The sequence below is a fragment of the Zalophus californianus genome, chromosome 9 (genome assembly GCF_009762305.2).
Source record: "Zalophus californianus isolate mZalCal1 chromosome 9, mZalCal1.pri.v2, whole genome shotgun sequence".
NCBI classification, from domain to species: domain Eukaryota; kingdom Metazoa; phylum Chordata; class Mammalia; order Carnivora; family Otariidae; genus Zalophus; species Zalophus californianus.
In genome coordinates this window covers 126,976,327-126,990,585 of record NC_045603.1, presented here as the reverse complement: position 1 = coordinate 126,990,585, position 14,259 = coordinate 126,976,327, and the positions used below count along the sequence as shown (strand labels likewise).

General features: G+C 40.6%; 1 protein-coding gene across 5 annotated transcripts in view; it reads right to left on the bottom strand.

Annotated features, from left to right (window-relative positions):
- Nucleotides 1-3,041: 3,041 nt before the first annotated feature.
- The window catches only part of FAM107B (family with sequence similarity 107 member B), a 229,031-nt gene continuing 217,813 nt past the window's right edge, over nucleotides 3,042-14,259 (bottom strand). For all 5 annotated transcript variants that reach the window (XM_027594490.2, XM_027594493.2, XM_027594496.2 and 2 more), the window contains 2 exons: nucleotides 6,803-6,953; nucleotides 3,042-5,798 (listed from right to left, as the gene is read on the bottom strand). In XM_027594490.2, the coding sequence (XP_027450291.1) occupies nucleotides 5,682-5,798; nucleotides 6,803-6,953 (268 nt within the window). In that variant the 3' untranslated portion in view covers nucleotides 3,042-5,681. The remainder of the gene's footprint in view (nucleotides 5,799-6,802; nucleotides 6,954-14,259) is intronic.

Here is a 14,259-nt window from a genome sequence, read left to right as displayed (position 1 = left end):
AAGGGAGATAAAAATTCTAAGAAGCTGAATCTACAAAAGGCCAGATTCATGATACCCAAAAGACAAAAATGAATCTTAATACAAACTAAGGATGGATATTATATATGAGAGTATTTTGTTCTAAGAATACATATTTTCATAAAGCACAGGCATGTGCTTATTTCTATCTATCTATACAGGAAAGAATAGAGGAAACTCGAAAAAGTAGTACAAGAAGAAGGAAGACTGATTGTCATCAGCGGTCACATGTCACATATAATAACAAGTAGAAAAGGAGTCACTGATGAGACCCAGTAACAAATTTAAATAGAATAGTATGCCCAAGATAATAGCCAAATGTCTCAAAGAATTCACCACACATACCTGATGATTCTTTACAGACAAAAATCTCAACATGATCCTACTAATTAACCTCATTATAATCCTACTGATCCTACAGGATATCGATAAGGCACATCTAATTTTCAATAATGCTAATAGACAAGATCAATGTATCGTAAAGGCAGGACGAGTAGGCAATGCCGACCGCGCAAAATTAAAGAATACTTCATTTCTGGGAAAAGACACCAAGTTCCAAAAAATTAAAGTAATATATATAATGAGAGATTAAAAATCCCATGACAAAGCAAGTAAGAAGTAATTATAAAAAGACTTAATCCAAGGCCTGTGGCTCATGGTTCAATCGGCTTTGCACTGTGGGGCCAGGCTCCCTGTCCTTCGATGGCGCTCTCATTCTGAGGAATTCCTTTTCTTTTAGGCTTGGTAGAAGATTACTACAAGCCCAGGAAATAAGAGTGAGATATGACTGAACCCCTAGGATGATATGAAAATAAATACAGCCATAATAAATAGAAAAGTATTTTTGAAGTAAAAAATTTTGGGACATAAAGCTCAAAAGTTGACTTGTAAAATAGGTTTATGTAAGTTATTTCTAATACTGTGTTAACCATTGTATTTGAGTATGATGTCTAATTTTATGTGTCAACCTGACTGGGCCACAGTGTACCCAGATTAAACATTATTTCCGCGTGTGTCCATGCGAGTGTTTCCAGAGAGACTGGCATTTGGATCAGGGGCTCAGTAGGCTGCCCTCCCCGGCGGGGGGGTGCCTCAACCAATTCACGGAGGGCCTGTGTGAACAGAAAAGGGGAAGGAAAGGAGGTTTCGCTTTCTCTTTCTCTGCCTGACTTCTGAGCTGGAACAGGGGTCTCCCGCTCTCAGACTTACACCTTCAGACTCAAGCTTAATCACACCACTGGCTGGCTCTCCTGGGTCTTCAGGATGCAGACAGCAGATGGTGGGCCTCCATAACTGCATGAGCCAATTCCTCCTAAGTCTGTCTGTCTACCTATCAATCAATCGTATCTTTCACTAAACCTTTCTTCTTTCTTCTTGGCTGTTTCTCCAGAGAACCTGAACTGACACATCCAGCATGGTTCACGTACCGTTTGAGTTTTGAAAGGTACAAAATAGTCAGGCATACTAAATCTGCAGTTTAAGAGGTTTGAGAGAATTTAATTAGTTTAAATTCACAATAAATGCTTAAATGTCCAAGAAAAACATGTTTGCTTCTTTCCTTCCTTGATAATTCAGCCACAAAGCCACTAGACAGGACCAGAGTGGGGATGGCACTGAGCGAAGGCAGGAGGTGGGTTAGGTATGGGGGGGTGGTTGTGGAAATTAATAAGTACATGGAGGAGGCATTCGCTGCTAGAGAAAGGAGCTACAAATATGGAAACAGGAAAGCTAGAAGGTACTATTAGGTTAGATTTGAGAGTATTAATATGAACTCATGATTTTCAATAACTAGAGATACAAAAATAAGTATCAATGCAGATGTGTAAATATATATTTACATGGACATACAGATATATTCCCCAACCTTGAGGGGCCTGGGAGCAACAACACCCAAGCGGCAATCAGCATACTCTCAATAAATAACCAAGTGTCCTTTTTACCGAACTCTGGTTGGCAATTATCATCTTGCTAGGATATCTAGGAACAAGTGGGAAGACGTTGAAAACATCCCCAGTTGATAATCAGACTGCATCTTCTCAAGAGGAAACAAAAAGGAAGAAACTGTAATTGTGAGGCTTCCTCATAAAGATTTTATTTACCCTAAGACCACAGAAAGAAAACACTCCATTTCTCATTATACTAGTAAATGTAAGCCTGGCAGTTTTATTCTAATACTTTTTAGGTGCACTTGGCATTTCAAATGTTATCAAACACTTTTTAATTGCCCTGTCTTTTTTCAAATCTATTACTATTACGCTAAGAAACAAACAAGCATAGAGTGGCTCCAGGAAATGGAGTACCAGCCTCGGAATTGCCCCCTTGGGAAGCTGCCTGCTTGCATTCCAAGAATAAAAGCTACCACACAAATCATTTTGGAGCCCATCTTCTGCACTGGCCCTTAGAACTCACAGTATACCCTCAGAGGCAGGAAATCTGCACTGCCCTGAGGAGATCTGATTTTCAAAATAGAGTCCAAAGACACTAGCAGTTGGGTCATCAAGCTGAGTAATAACTGGGGGCTGGAAAATAAAGGCACAAAGAGACCAGAATCTCCATTAACTATTTCAAATAGTACAATGTCATCACATGTAGAGTTTCCCAAAGTAACTTTTTGAGGATTACGTTAACTTAGCTGAATAAGTAGAATAATTTCATGGTCGCACTTCAGATACGTACTAGCTCACAGCATTAAAAAGTGGCCCTTACCAAAATATACCTCCCACAGTCCTACCAAGCGACCTAAAATCAGAATACTTTGATCTGAAGGACTGACCGCGACTGCTAACATACCACATTGTACAAAAAGTAGCGTGATCTCTTGGCATGAATTTGCTTGACGCAGTGAATTGTCAGCCTGACCGACACAAGGCAGAAGACATAACTAATTTGAGGCGGGGTGGGGGGCTGTCAAAGAGGACAGTCACCAAAGGAGTCCCGAAAACCACCTTCTACTCCTTGAGCTGAACACAGAGCCCCCACCTTCAGTGCAGACATCCATCTCCAACAGATCAGACAGACACAGCTTCATGGTCCAAGCGTGTGGTGATTTTTATTAAGAATAACTTTGGTTCTAAGAATTCCACCCTCAATTCTGTAATACTTTCCATTAAAAACAATTGTACAAGAGCAAATACAAAAAATATTAAATTATGAAAACAAATCCATTAAGGCTCCCTTTATATATACTATATACACTCAAACAAGTCAAGATTTTTCAGAGTAGAAGAATAAAGTCAACCGTTTGTTGTAGCTTAGAAAGCAACACTACTTTACTACCGGGAGACTATAAAACACTGAACTAGTTTAAGAAAACCACGGAGTGGAAAAATGGAGCCATTCTTGTCAAAAAGTGGCTCAAAGCACAAAACTGCTCGGATGTTCGTTGAGTCCTAGGAGTTTGGACTGTACAGTATTAATGTGTGGAGGAGAGACGGGCGCCCTTTGAAACTCAGGCTTGTGAGCCGAGCTGATCTGACAACTTCAGAGAGCTTCTCTACCTGTACATTCCACCGTTTGGTCATAAGACATCACTTCACACTATTTACAAGTCTTTTGGCCAGACTTTGTACTACTCACTACACGTCATTGTGCAGACTGGTGAGTGCGATTGGGAGGGAAATGCTTTTGTAATTTTTCTTCCCAGTGAAGAATGAATTCTAGGTAAGTTCTAGGAACAGAATCAGTCCTGCTAACGGGGCCTATCAGGGCCCTTGAGAATTTTATCAAGTGGCAGAATTGCTTCAAGGGCACAGGACTTAAGATCCAACATCCAGTTAGGTGAGAAGCTATGAGCCAGTCATGAATCTTCATTTTGCAAATTTCATCATCAGCCCATATACACAAAAAAAGCACTCCAATCAATGTGTGATCAGAAAGGTACTTTCAAGATGATCATTTAACATACTTTCTTCTCTCAAAAGCTAGGATGGGAAAAAAACAGTTACCACTCCATCCTTCAAAAGCAAACTATTATAGAGCAACATTTTATCTTAAGCATCTCATATTTTATTCATTAATACTTACTGATGAGAAATCACCCATTTTAGGTGTAACCGACATGGTCCTCTGACTAGCAGTATATTGTCATCGTGTTTACCTTTATGTTGTTCACATGAGGATTGAATATGAGCCTGTCAACTATGAAAACATAAAGCATTCCCATAGAAAGCTAATTTCTACTATGCTTATTAGGATTAACAGCCTGGGATCCAGTTTTCTATGAGCCTGTAAAGGAAGTTTAAGAAGACTCTTCACTGTAGAAATGACTGGCTGAATCATCTTGATGGAGAACATACTGAATCCACATAAATTCTTCCAGATCACCCTAAGTAGAATATACCCCTGCCCATACCAGCAGTAATCAAATGCATTTTGCATCAGGATTTTGCTGTTCGACTGGGACTTCACTTTGGGGAGCAAGCTGGCTAGCGTGCGGAAGCGGGGCAGTCTCTCCCTTCACCTCGGTGCTTCCTGAGATGCTGTACAGTAGTCATCACCTCCAACAGAGCGGGGGAACAATCTTTCTTCACAAGAAAAAAAATGAAGCAGTATGTGATCCTTCATCTGAAATTTTCCAAAACTTGGATTCTCTCAAAATGTACAAATACTACCAACCTTCCAGCTAGGCCTCCTGGAGACCAACCTATGTTTGTTTCACATTAAAATACCCAAAGAACTCCTCCTTGTTCTTTGGAGGAGTTTGGGAGCATTCCCCAGACTGCTCTCAAAGCTTTGCACCCTCTACTTTCGACACTGAAGCTGGGTAATATGGACTAGTTTTTCTTCTCCGAAGGACTGGGAGACTGTTTCATATAAAAGGATTAGCTCAGCAAGAAATTCAAAAACCAAACAAAACAAAATTCTAACAGTTATCAAAGCAATAGGTGGATTTGTATGATGTGCCTTCTCCGAACTGGAATGTCACCATAGCACATTCTAATATCAGAGAACCAAAAGGAATTAAAATAAGATCAAGAGGAACACTTATGTGTTTTTCTTTATCTTTTATATGTATTTTTTCCCATATTTTTAAACCTTCTCACCCTATTTCTGAATCTTAATGTCAAAAAAGGTAACAGCTGTGTTCAACATTAACGCTCTTGGGTGTCAATATAACACAGGTGAAAGTAAAATGGAACAAGAAAATTCTAGATTTTCAAAAAGGATTTTACAAATGCTGGATGTTAACAGGTCAAACATCGTCCTATGTGATCTAAATTATCTAATAGATAACTAAAGGAAGAAACAAAACACATTTTCTTTAGATTTTAGAAGAAAAAAGGCTCTGTGCCCCATTAAACTTGGCCTGGAAGAAAAACCAAGTAGTGCAACTCTCTAGAATTTATTCCAGTGTCCTCTCTCTTTTTTGCTGTTGTGGGTTTTGTTTTTTTTTTTTTAAAGTCTTTGAACACAGGTTCACTTATCCCAACTTAAGTGCTGGTCAACATCCTTCGTTTGGCGAATAGGAATTGCAACTGTCACAGATCATTTATCCACCCGGATTGTAGGAAAACCAAAACCAAATCCTTTTTAAAGTAACAATTCTCTGCTGGCTGGGGTTCTCTCCAGGGGCTTTGGCCCTGAGGTTAAGCATTGGTTGAGGAGGCGCCTGCTCGCAGCTTCCCCGCGTGGTGGGCTGGGCGCGCGGTCTCTGTCGCCAGGGCCTACGACTCCTGCGCTTGGGCCACTTCTTGGCCTGTTCTCCTGAGATTGCCTTTAACCTTCACAAACTCTGGGGCATTTTCTTGTTCTTCTTGCAATTTCTGTTTCTCAAGTTCAAGCTAAATGAAATTCAGAAACAGGAAAATTATTTACATACTGAGAGGCTTTCCAAAACATTCCTTCACTTTCCAAAGTCCCTAATACCCTCTATCCCCCAGGGGAAGACATTCGCTCCTGGTCTCCATCTTACGTGTACACATGTGCATATGCGTACGGGCCGTGTGGCCGTCCTGCACAGGGGCAGCAACCCCCTCGTCGGTACTACCAGCAACAGCACAGACGATGAGAGCCCAAAATCAAGGCCAAGGAAACAAGATCCTGAGACCAATGCACAGTCGGCTCTGCATGCAGTTTCAGTGAAGTTGAATTTCACTCAATTGCCTGTGCTCCTAACACTCTGCAGTGAGTTCAGGGATACTCCCCAGTTTGGGCTTTGCCCCCTGAATCTTTTCTGAGTCCTCCGTAGAATCCTTGTCTTTACCTTGAATGTATTTTAGCCCATTTGCTGACATCCTGTCTCTTACATTCCTTTTGTACAATAAACACTTACATCTGATAGGTCTGGCAAATTCTGCTTGTTCCAACATCCTTATTTGTCAGGACAGAAAAGGTAACTTTTGAGTTGAGTCAAACAGAGAAAGACAAATACTGCATGATCTCTCTCGTATGTGGAATCTAAAAAAGCCCCAAAATTGTAAAAGCAGAGAGTAAAATGGTGGCTCCCAGGGGCTGGGGAAATGGGAGAGATGCTGTTTAAGTGTATGTACTTGCAGCCAGTAGATACAGAAGTCCTGGAGACCTAATACACAGGACAGTTGTTACAGTCAACAAAGCTATACTATGGACATTCAACTTGCTAAGTGACTAGATCTTCACTGTTCCCAGAACCAGAAGAAATGTAACTCTGTGATGTGACAGAGGTGCTAGCTAAGCCTCAGGGCCAAACATACCTCAGTAAAAATATACCAAGTCAACACACTGTTCGCCTTCAACTTACACAATACCGAATGTCAAATATATCTCAATAAAGGAAAAAGACAACTTTCATCCCCATCACTCTTACCTGCTCCAGCTTCTGCTGCCGTTTTAATAGTTCTATTTCCAAGTCAGATTTCTTCTTTTGTGCTTCTTCTTCTTTCTGCTTTATTACTTGATCTCGTTTTCTCTTTTCCATCACTTTTTGCAATTCTGGCTTGTTCTGAGGGGCAAGACCCCTGCAAAAAAAAACAGATAAATAAGAACAAAATTAGAATGTCTCAATCTAAAAAAAAAAAGGGAGAAGAAAACAAAGTTTTAATCTAATGGACACATCCTTCATTAACAGAAATTTAAGGTATCAGCCACAGAAAACGAGACTACTAAATTAGCATTACTGTGATGCCTACTACCAGTGAGTCAACACAGGTGGTATCAGAAATTCACGAGCATGAAAGAAAGGGCAAGAACAACTTCCAAGAGTACGCAAAATCCACTCATTCAATAAAAATGTATCGAGCACCTACTATGTGCCAGATACTAGCCTATACAAAGGTTAGTGAGAATAGTTTGGGTGGGGAAGGTCGGAACAGCATGCTCATTCAATGGGTATTATGATCACTCATGATGATGATGATGGAGATGGAGAAGAAGATGGCGGAGGTGGAGATGATGGAGATGACCAGAGTATGAGGCACCTCCACTTGAAGTTTTAGGGGAAGCTTCCCAAGATGGAGCCCCTGATCCCATGTATAAAAGTAGCCAGAGATAGGCTAGGACAGAAATTTAAACAGCATAATGGCCGTGGACTCCTCTTCCAAAATTCTCAGATTTGTCAGAGGGCTCTTGAATATGTACAGATACGTCTGAGATGTCATCAACCCCTGGGGGCACATGGCCCACGGGGAACTCTGCTCCGGAGACTGCCAGAGCTCCTCGCAGTGGAATCCCTTCAGATGTGCTGTTTACTACTGACCATGCACGGCCATCAGGCCGCAAGGAAGTTCTACATTTCTGAGAGAGAAATTAGGCTGCCATCTCTGGAGATGGGGAGAAACAAAACAAAAACTTAGACCATTCGCTAGCAACCCTCCACCCAAAATCTCTGAAGTAAGTCAAAGGCATCTCCTTAGATGGAATGTCATGTTTAACTGTTAGCTAGGACTCTCCTTGTCTCTAGTTTTCTACCATTTCCTTAAGATTTCTCCAGTCCAGGCTTTCAAGGTGCTGGCTTTGCCAGCCTATCTCCTCCTGTCGTCCCTTTCTCTGTGACAAGTCTCTCCTAGCTCTTAAATCATCTCAATTTGGTATTAACATTTACTAAGAGCATTTAAAATAAAAATGGAACCACAAAACAGGAAGAACACCGTCAGTTTTTTGGCAGGCAACACAGGGCATTAAGCGATGGTGGGCATATTCAGTCTCATGCATCCATACACGTGCATACTTGACCCCACAGGGACCAGGCTTTTCTGGGCAGCAGGAAGGGCCCTGCTGAATCCACCCAGGACTGAGACTGGCCCAGGCACCTTCCCATGCACCTTCTGGTCCTGCTGATGGTGACTGCTAGTCTATAAATCAGACGTTCCTGATGAGTGGTTGTTCCCTAAACTATGTCAAATCAACCAATGTGTCTCAGCATCTAGGAGTCATCTGAGTAACTGTTAAATCTAACAACAATTTCCAAAGTGTGTGCTCTGGTTGTAAGAAACTCAACAACACACTCATCTCAATGTTCTTTCAAGCTCACACTATGACATCTGTGAATGAATCCTCAATTTCACACTTCTTCATTTATCTAATTTTTACAAAATTCTGGCATCTCTTCTATCTACATTTTTTTTTAAATCACAAATTTTTCAAAGTTGTTGTTTACAGACCAAAGATCAGTATATTCCATCACTACAGATAAAGGATAGTCAAAATAATATATATGTCTCCACTTTCCCAATTTTCATTAGAACTTTTGATAAAAAAGAAAGAAAAATATTAAAATTCAGCCAAAATAAAAGAAGCAAAAGACATGTGTAACTTTTATAATTTAGTTACAGGTTGCTTTGCAGTTACTAAGCTCTTATGATGTCAACAGAAATATGGACAGACGATCTTGGAAATTAAATATCATGTGCAATAAAAACTGCTTATGGTACTTTGCTTACAACAAATGTAGGAAAATTTGTTTGTAAATAATCTGAGTAAAGACCTGCTCTGTTTCATGATTATTAAAATGCCTCAGTACGATAGCACAGACAGAATTAAGGGATTTAAATTTTAGGATTAAGAATTTAGCTACCTGCATAATTTAAACTTCAAACATTTTCCTTTCCCTTTATTTCACTGACAAAATTAACCTCAACGGTTATTAAATTCTTCTGGATTATGCAAAGGCTGTTGAACAAACTTTGATGTATGAACACTAAGCTGACACTCTGTTGCAGCCTATGAATGGGTTTAACTAATATCCAGTATTCATTTTCTAGTCAAAGATTTTACACAATGGTGGCAGTAAGATAAAATATTTAGTCACAGAAGGCTCAGGAAAATGGTGCTTATCTGATAAATGTTCTGCACTTAACAGCAGTCAAAAAGTCATACAAATTTAGTTAATATTTTATCACAACAGATCACTTCACTTTCTGTGCTGAATGGAAAAAGTCAAGCACTACCCATATGATTCTGAGTCAAAAACTGGATCAGATTACAAAGAGTGACCAAAGACAGAAATGAGCCTCTCCAAACCTCATAAAGACTACAGTGTCATTCTACGTGTGGTTAACAGCTGATTTGCATTAATCAATTGTGACATATATAATTAACAAGTATTTCAACTCCTTTATGACTGACAGGCGCTCAAGTCCTAGTGGCCTTGAACCACTCAACACCAACAGTTATTTCTGAGTCGGCTTCCTGTGGTTGTGGCCTGATGAGTGGTTTGTTCCCTAAACTATGTCAATCAACCAATGTGTTTCAGCATCTAGGAGTCATCTGAGTAACTGTTAAATCAGAAGGCCAAGATAATTTTAAAAATTAATATATGCTCCAGAGGTGCCTGGGCGGAGCAGCTGGTCAAGCGTCTGACTCTTGGTTTTGGCTCAGATCGTCGGGGTCGTGGGATCGAGCCCCACGTCAGGATCCCTGCTCAGCATAGAGTCCGCTTAAGTTTCTCTTTCCCTCTCCCTCTGCCCCTCCCCCTTCTCTAAAATAAATTTTAAAAAATTAACATGTGCTCTTTACAAAATAACAGGTTAGGTGACATATACGTATATGTAAAATAAAAGGTAAAGCACACCCAAACTCCTCCTGTTAAACAGATCTTGGGAGCACCACTTACACTGTATTCTATGTGGATGCTTCCCATTCCCATACCCAGAGATAACTAAGAGTTTGGTCTATGCTCTTCCAAACCTTCTACAGCCCTTGCAGAGCTCGTCCTCATTCTTCCCAACAACTGCCCAAGACCTCACAGTACAGAAGTGCCATAATCTTCCTGCTCCTCTGACAGACATCTAGGTTGTTTCCAATCGTTCCTTATTAAAAGCAATGAGGCAATGAACTTCCTTGTACATGTACACTTACACTTTTATGTAAGTATTTCTGTTGGCTAGATTCATAGAAGTCGAACTGCTGGCTAAGCTTCTACACATTTTATATTTTGATGGGTATTGCCAAACTGTCCTCCAAAAAAGCCTGCAACAATTTATATTTCCACCACCAGTGAGGAAATGTACAGACAACTTTTATTTTTTTTATTTTTTTTTAAAGATTTTATTTATTTATTTGTCTGAGAGAGAAGAGACAGAAAGAGCACAAGCAGGGGGAGCGGTAGGCAGAGGGAGAAGCAGGCTCCCCACTGAGCAGGGAGCCCGATGTGGGACTCAATCCCAGGACCCTGGGATCATGACCTGAGCCGAAGGCAGACGCTTAACCGACTGAGCCACCCAGGAGCCCCCAGACAACTTTTAAAGTTACATTTTACCTTTCACAGAAACCAGTGAATACACCCAGGGGCCGCCTGGAAGGGTCTACATTCACTCCGCCTCCACGCCAGATGCATCAGGCCCACAAAGGTGAAAGAAGGGTCTATGTTCCCTCTGCCTCCACCCTAAGAACAGCTCCCCACCCACCCAGCCAAACATCTTCTGGCCCAATTTTTTTCTTTGGGTGGAGGGGGAGGGTTGCCTTTGGATTTCCAGCCCTTTCTTTAATCTTGGAATCCTCTGTTATGGCCTGTCTTACCTACATTTTTGGCTTGAGCCATTTCTACCTGCAGGGATTCTAAATGCAAATACTTCTAACTCAGCTTCCCGTATTTTTTCCCACATGGTAAAGCAACAAGTACATTATTGAAGAACTCTATGTCTAGCAAAGCATATACAATGAAGAGCAACTAAAAACACAGGGAAGTGGAAATCACTGACTGGAAGGTATAAGCCAAAGAACTAATTTTAGGGATGTGTTTAAGTGACCGGGTATTCTCTATTTGTGGCCAAAAGAACTCTTTGTAGAGAAGACAGAATCTCTCTAAGTTATATCAGAAATATCCCTATATTTTTAAAACCTCTTGAATGCTCATCTTGCAACTACAAAAAATAATGTCTCTTGAAATAATGCCCCTGGGAGCACCTACAGAACTGGAGAACCTGACCAACGGTCCTCATAATCACACCTAATGGCAGACTGTAACCAGTTCAAAATGTAAAGACTTTTAATCTGAAACTTGGCTAGGTCCAAAAGATGCTAAGTAGAGGAGCAGAGTTATATCCTTCAGAGTGTGTAGGTTTCGGAGTTAAAATACCTATGAGTATTTGTTCTCCTAAGCAGTGACTCTGCTTTTATCTTATGATCTCTAAAATAGCATGGACGACCACAGGGGCAGGAAGGAAGGGAAAACTGAGTGGGAAGAAATCAGAGAGGGACACAAACCAGGAGAGACTCTGCACTCCGGGAACCAAACTGCGGGTTACAGAAGGGAGGGGGTGGGGGGACAGGGTAACTGGGTGACGGACATTAAGGAGAGCACGTGTGGTGATGAGCACTGGGTGTTGTACGCAACTAATGAATGGTTGAACATGACATCAAAAACTAATGATGTACTATATGCTGGCTAGTTGAATGTAATAAAAAAAATAAAAAATAAAATAATAAAAAATAAAATGTAACCTGAGAAGCTCTGTGAACCAACTGCTCCAGGGCTTTGAGCCAAATTTGTGCCTCTGTAGAGCAAAGGTACAGGGCTCCACAGAACACTTGCTTCATGTGGATCTCGCTGCTGTCTCCCTCTCTCTTCTCTGCTTTGTTTCTGAATGATATTATTACTCTACTTGATTTATTTGTATGAACTACCTTGAATTTTATGTTTATTCTCTGAGTTTTCTCTTATTTACATGTCAAATAAGGGTGACCCCAAGATAACACACACTGGATTACTGGAAAGATCACTGGATAAGATAAAATACAGGACGGCCCTTTACAAATTACAAAAAAAAAAAAAAAAACAAGCAGACTTTTGTTACGATATAAACCAGTAATCAAGTACAATTATCCTTTAACCAAACATACATATTATCCATGTGAAACTTCCTGTCCTTTGGCATGAAAATTTAGAAATAAAAACCCCACAGTCTCTAGCAAGTATGTACAATGGAAGATGAATAAAAGAAAAAAAAAAAACTGCTTGAGAGGTTTCACTCCACAAACCAGCTGTATTTCTAATGAGAGGACTCTACTAAACTAAGACCTTATCTTGAAAACCCCAAAACATAGGATGAGATATATTCATTTGATTTTGAAACCTGCCTTCTTCCTGCCTTTTCTTTCTTTTTTTTTTCTCCTCTTGATGTACTTCAAAAGCCAGGCCAGCACCCTTCAGGGAAAAATGGGGAAAAGCAATGGGAATCTTCTGATGATGCTCCACGGGAAGTGGAACATGGATGGGACTAATTGAGCATTTATTATACACCAGTCATTTTAGTAGGTACTCATACATGTTATTATTTAAGTTTTAAAAGAAGAGTATTTTCATCTCCCACTTTATAGATGAAGACACGTATCTCAGGAAGGGGACCTTGTCCAAGGTCATAAAGGTAGGTCAAGATAAATGGCAAACCAGGACTTAGATGATTTCCCTCTAAGCTCAAAGGACATCCTCTCTGCACTATGGTACTCGAGGGAACACAGCATTCTCCCAAATTACTTGAGCTGGGCCTGACTGAAGAGTCAGCTGTGTAATAAGGAAAAGAAATCATGGGCCAGAGAAAATCAGACAGAAGGGAGGTCCATTTTCACAGAAAGTGCCTATTCTAGAAAATCTGGCAACAGATTCAATTATACAAACCTGTATGTTTTAGAGATATAACCCAGGGTGCTAAATATATTTTTGTGGAATAATTTGTAGCCTATAATTCAGAGTACAGTTTTCTGCCCATTTTGGTTTCACCTTTGCCTCTATTCTGACTTGGAGCCTTTTCATAGATATAACAGAAAAACAAAACCCAGTTTGAGCTAGAATGTCCCTCAGAGATGCCCCCTACTCCCATTTTACAGATAAGGGAATGGAGGTGCAAGAAGGAAGACAATCAGAAAACTAGTTAGTGGCGACTGCTACTCTTTTGGAGTACAAACTTTTTTTAAAGATTTTATTTACTTATTGTCAAAGGGAGAGAGAGAACACAAGCAGGGGGAGCTACAGGCAGAGGGAGAAGCAGGCTCCCTGCTGAGCAGGGAGCTCAACACAGGGCTCGATCCCAGGACCCTGAGATCATGACCTGGGCCGAAGGCAGACACTTAACTGACTGAGCCACCCAGGGGCCCCTACATCAAACTTCTGATCTTCCTACCAAAATGCAGGCATCATTTCCCAGGCAAGACTGCCTCCAAATTCTGTGGCCCTATTTAGGAACATACATGTTCCTGTTTTGCTTTGGGCATGATGATACCAAATCTATGTATTTTTTTTCTTTTATGTCACAAAGACAGTTAGAAGCTAAGCACTTGTTCAGAAGGGATCAAACTTGCATTCAATTTAATCAGCATGAATCCAACAGCATACTAGTGCATGCTGGTAACAAAAAGGCAGTGAGGCACATTCCCGGCCTGGAGGAACGATGGATTCACGCTGAATTCCTCAACAGGAGTTATGAGTTCTCCAGGGGTGCACTAGGGAAGGAGGACTGCTCCCTCATCACCTCTTTAAATGTTTTTACTTTTATATTTAAATTAGGCCTCCCCTCTAAAACATGACCCTACCGCTTAACTTGGTCTATATACCCTTCAGTTCAATGAGAGCTAACGAGGGCTTGGCAAAGAGTGGGGGTATGATCGACCTGTAGTCCAACAATTCAGATCAATAGCTTCATTCTGAAGAAATGGGAAGAGCTCTCAGGGGAGCTCAATAGGTCTTAAATAATATAAGTAACTTTGTGTCCCGAGCTCTCCTAGTCAACTGGCCCTGCCCAAAATTACTTAAAAAGCAGACTCTATCAACCCAACAGATAAACATGTTTATGGGCACCAACAAATGGTCTACAAAGAAGATAAAAAGGTAAA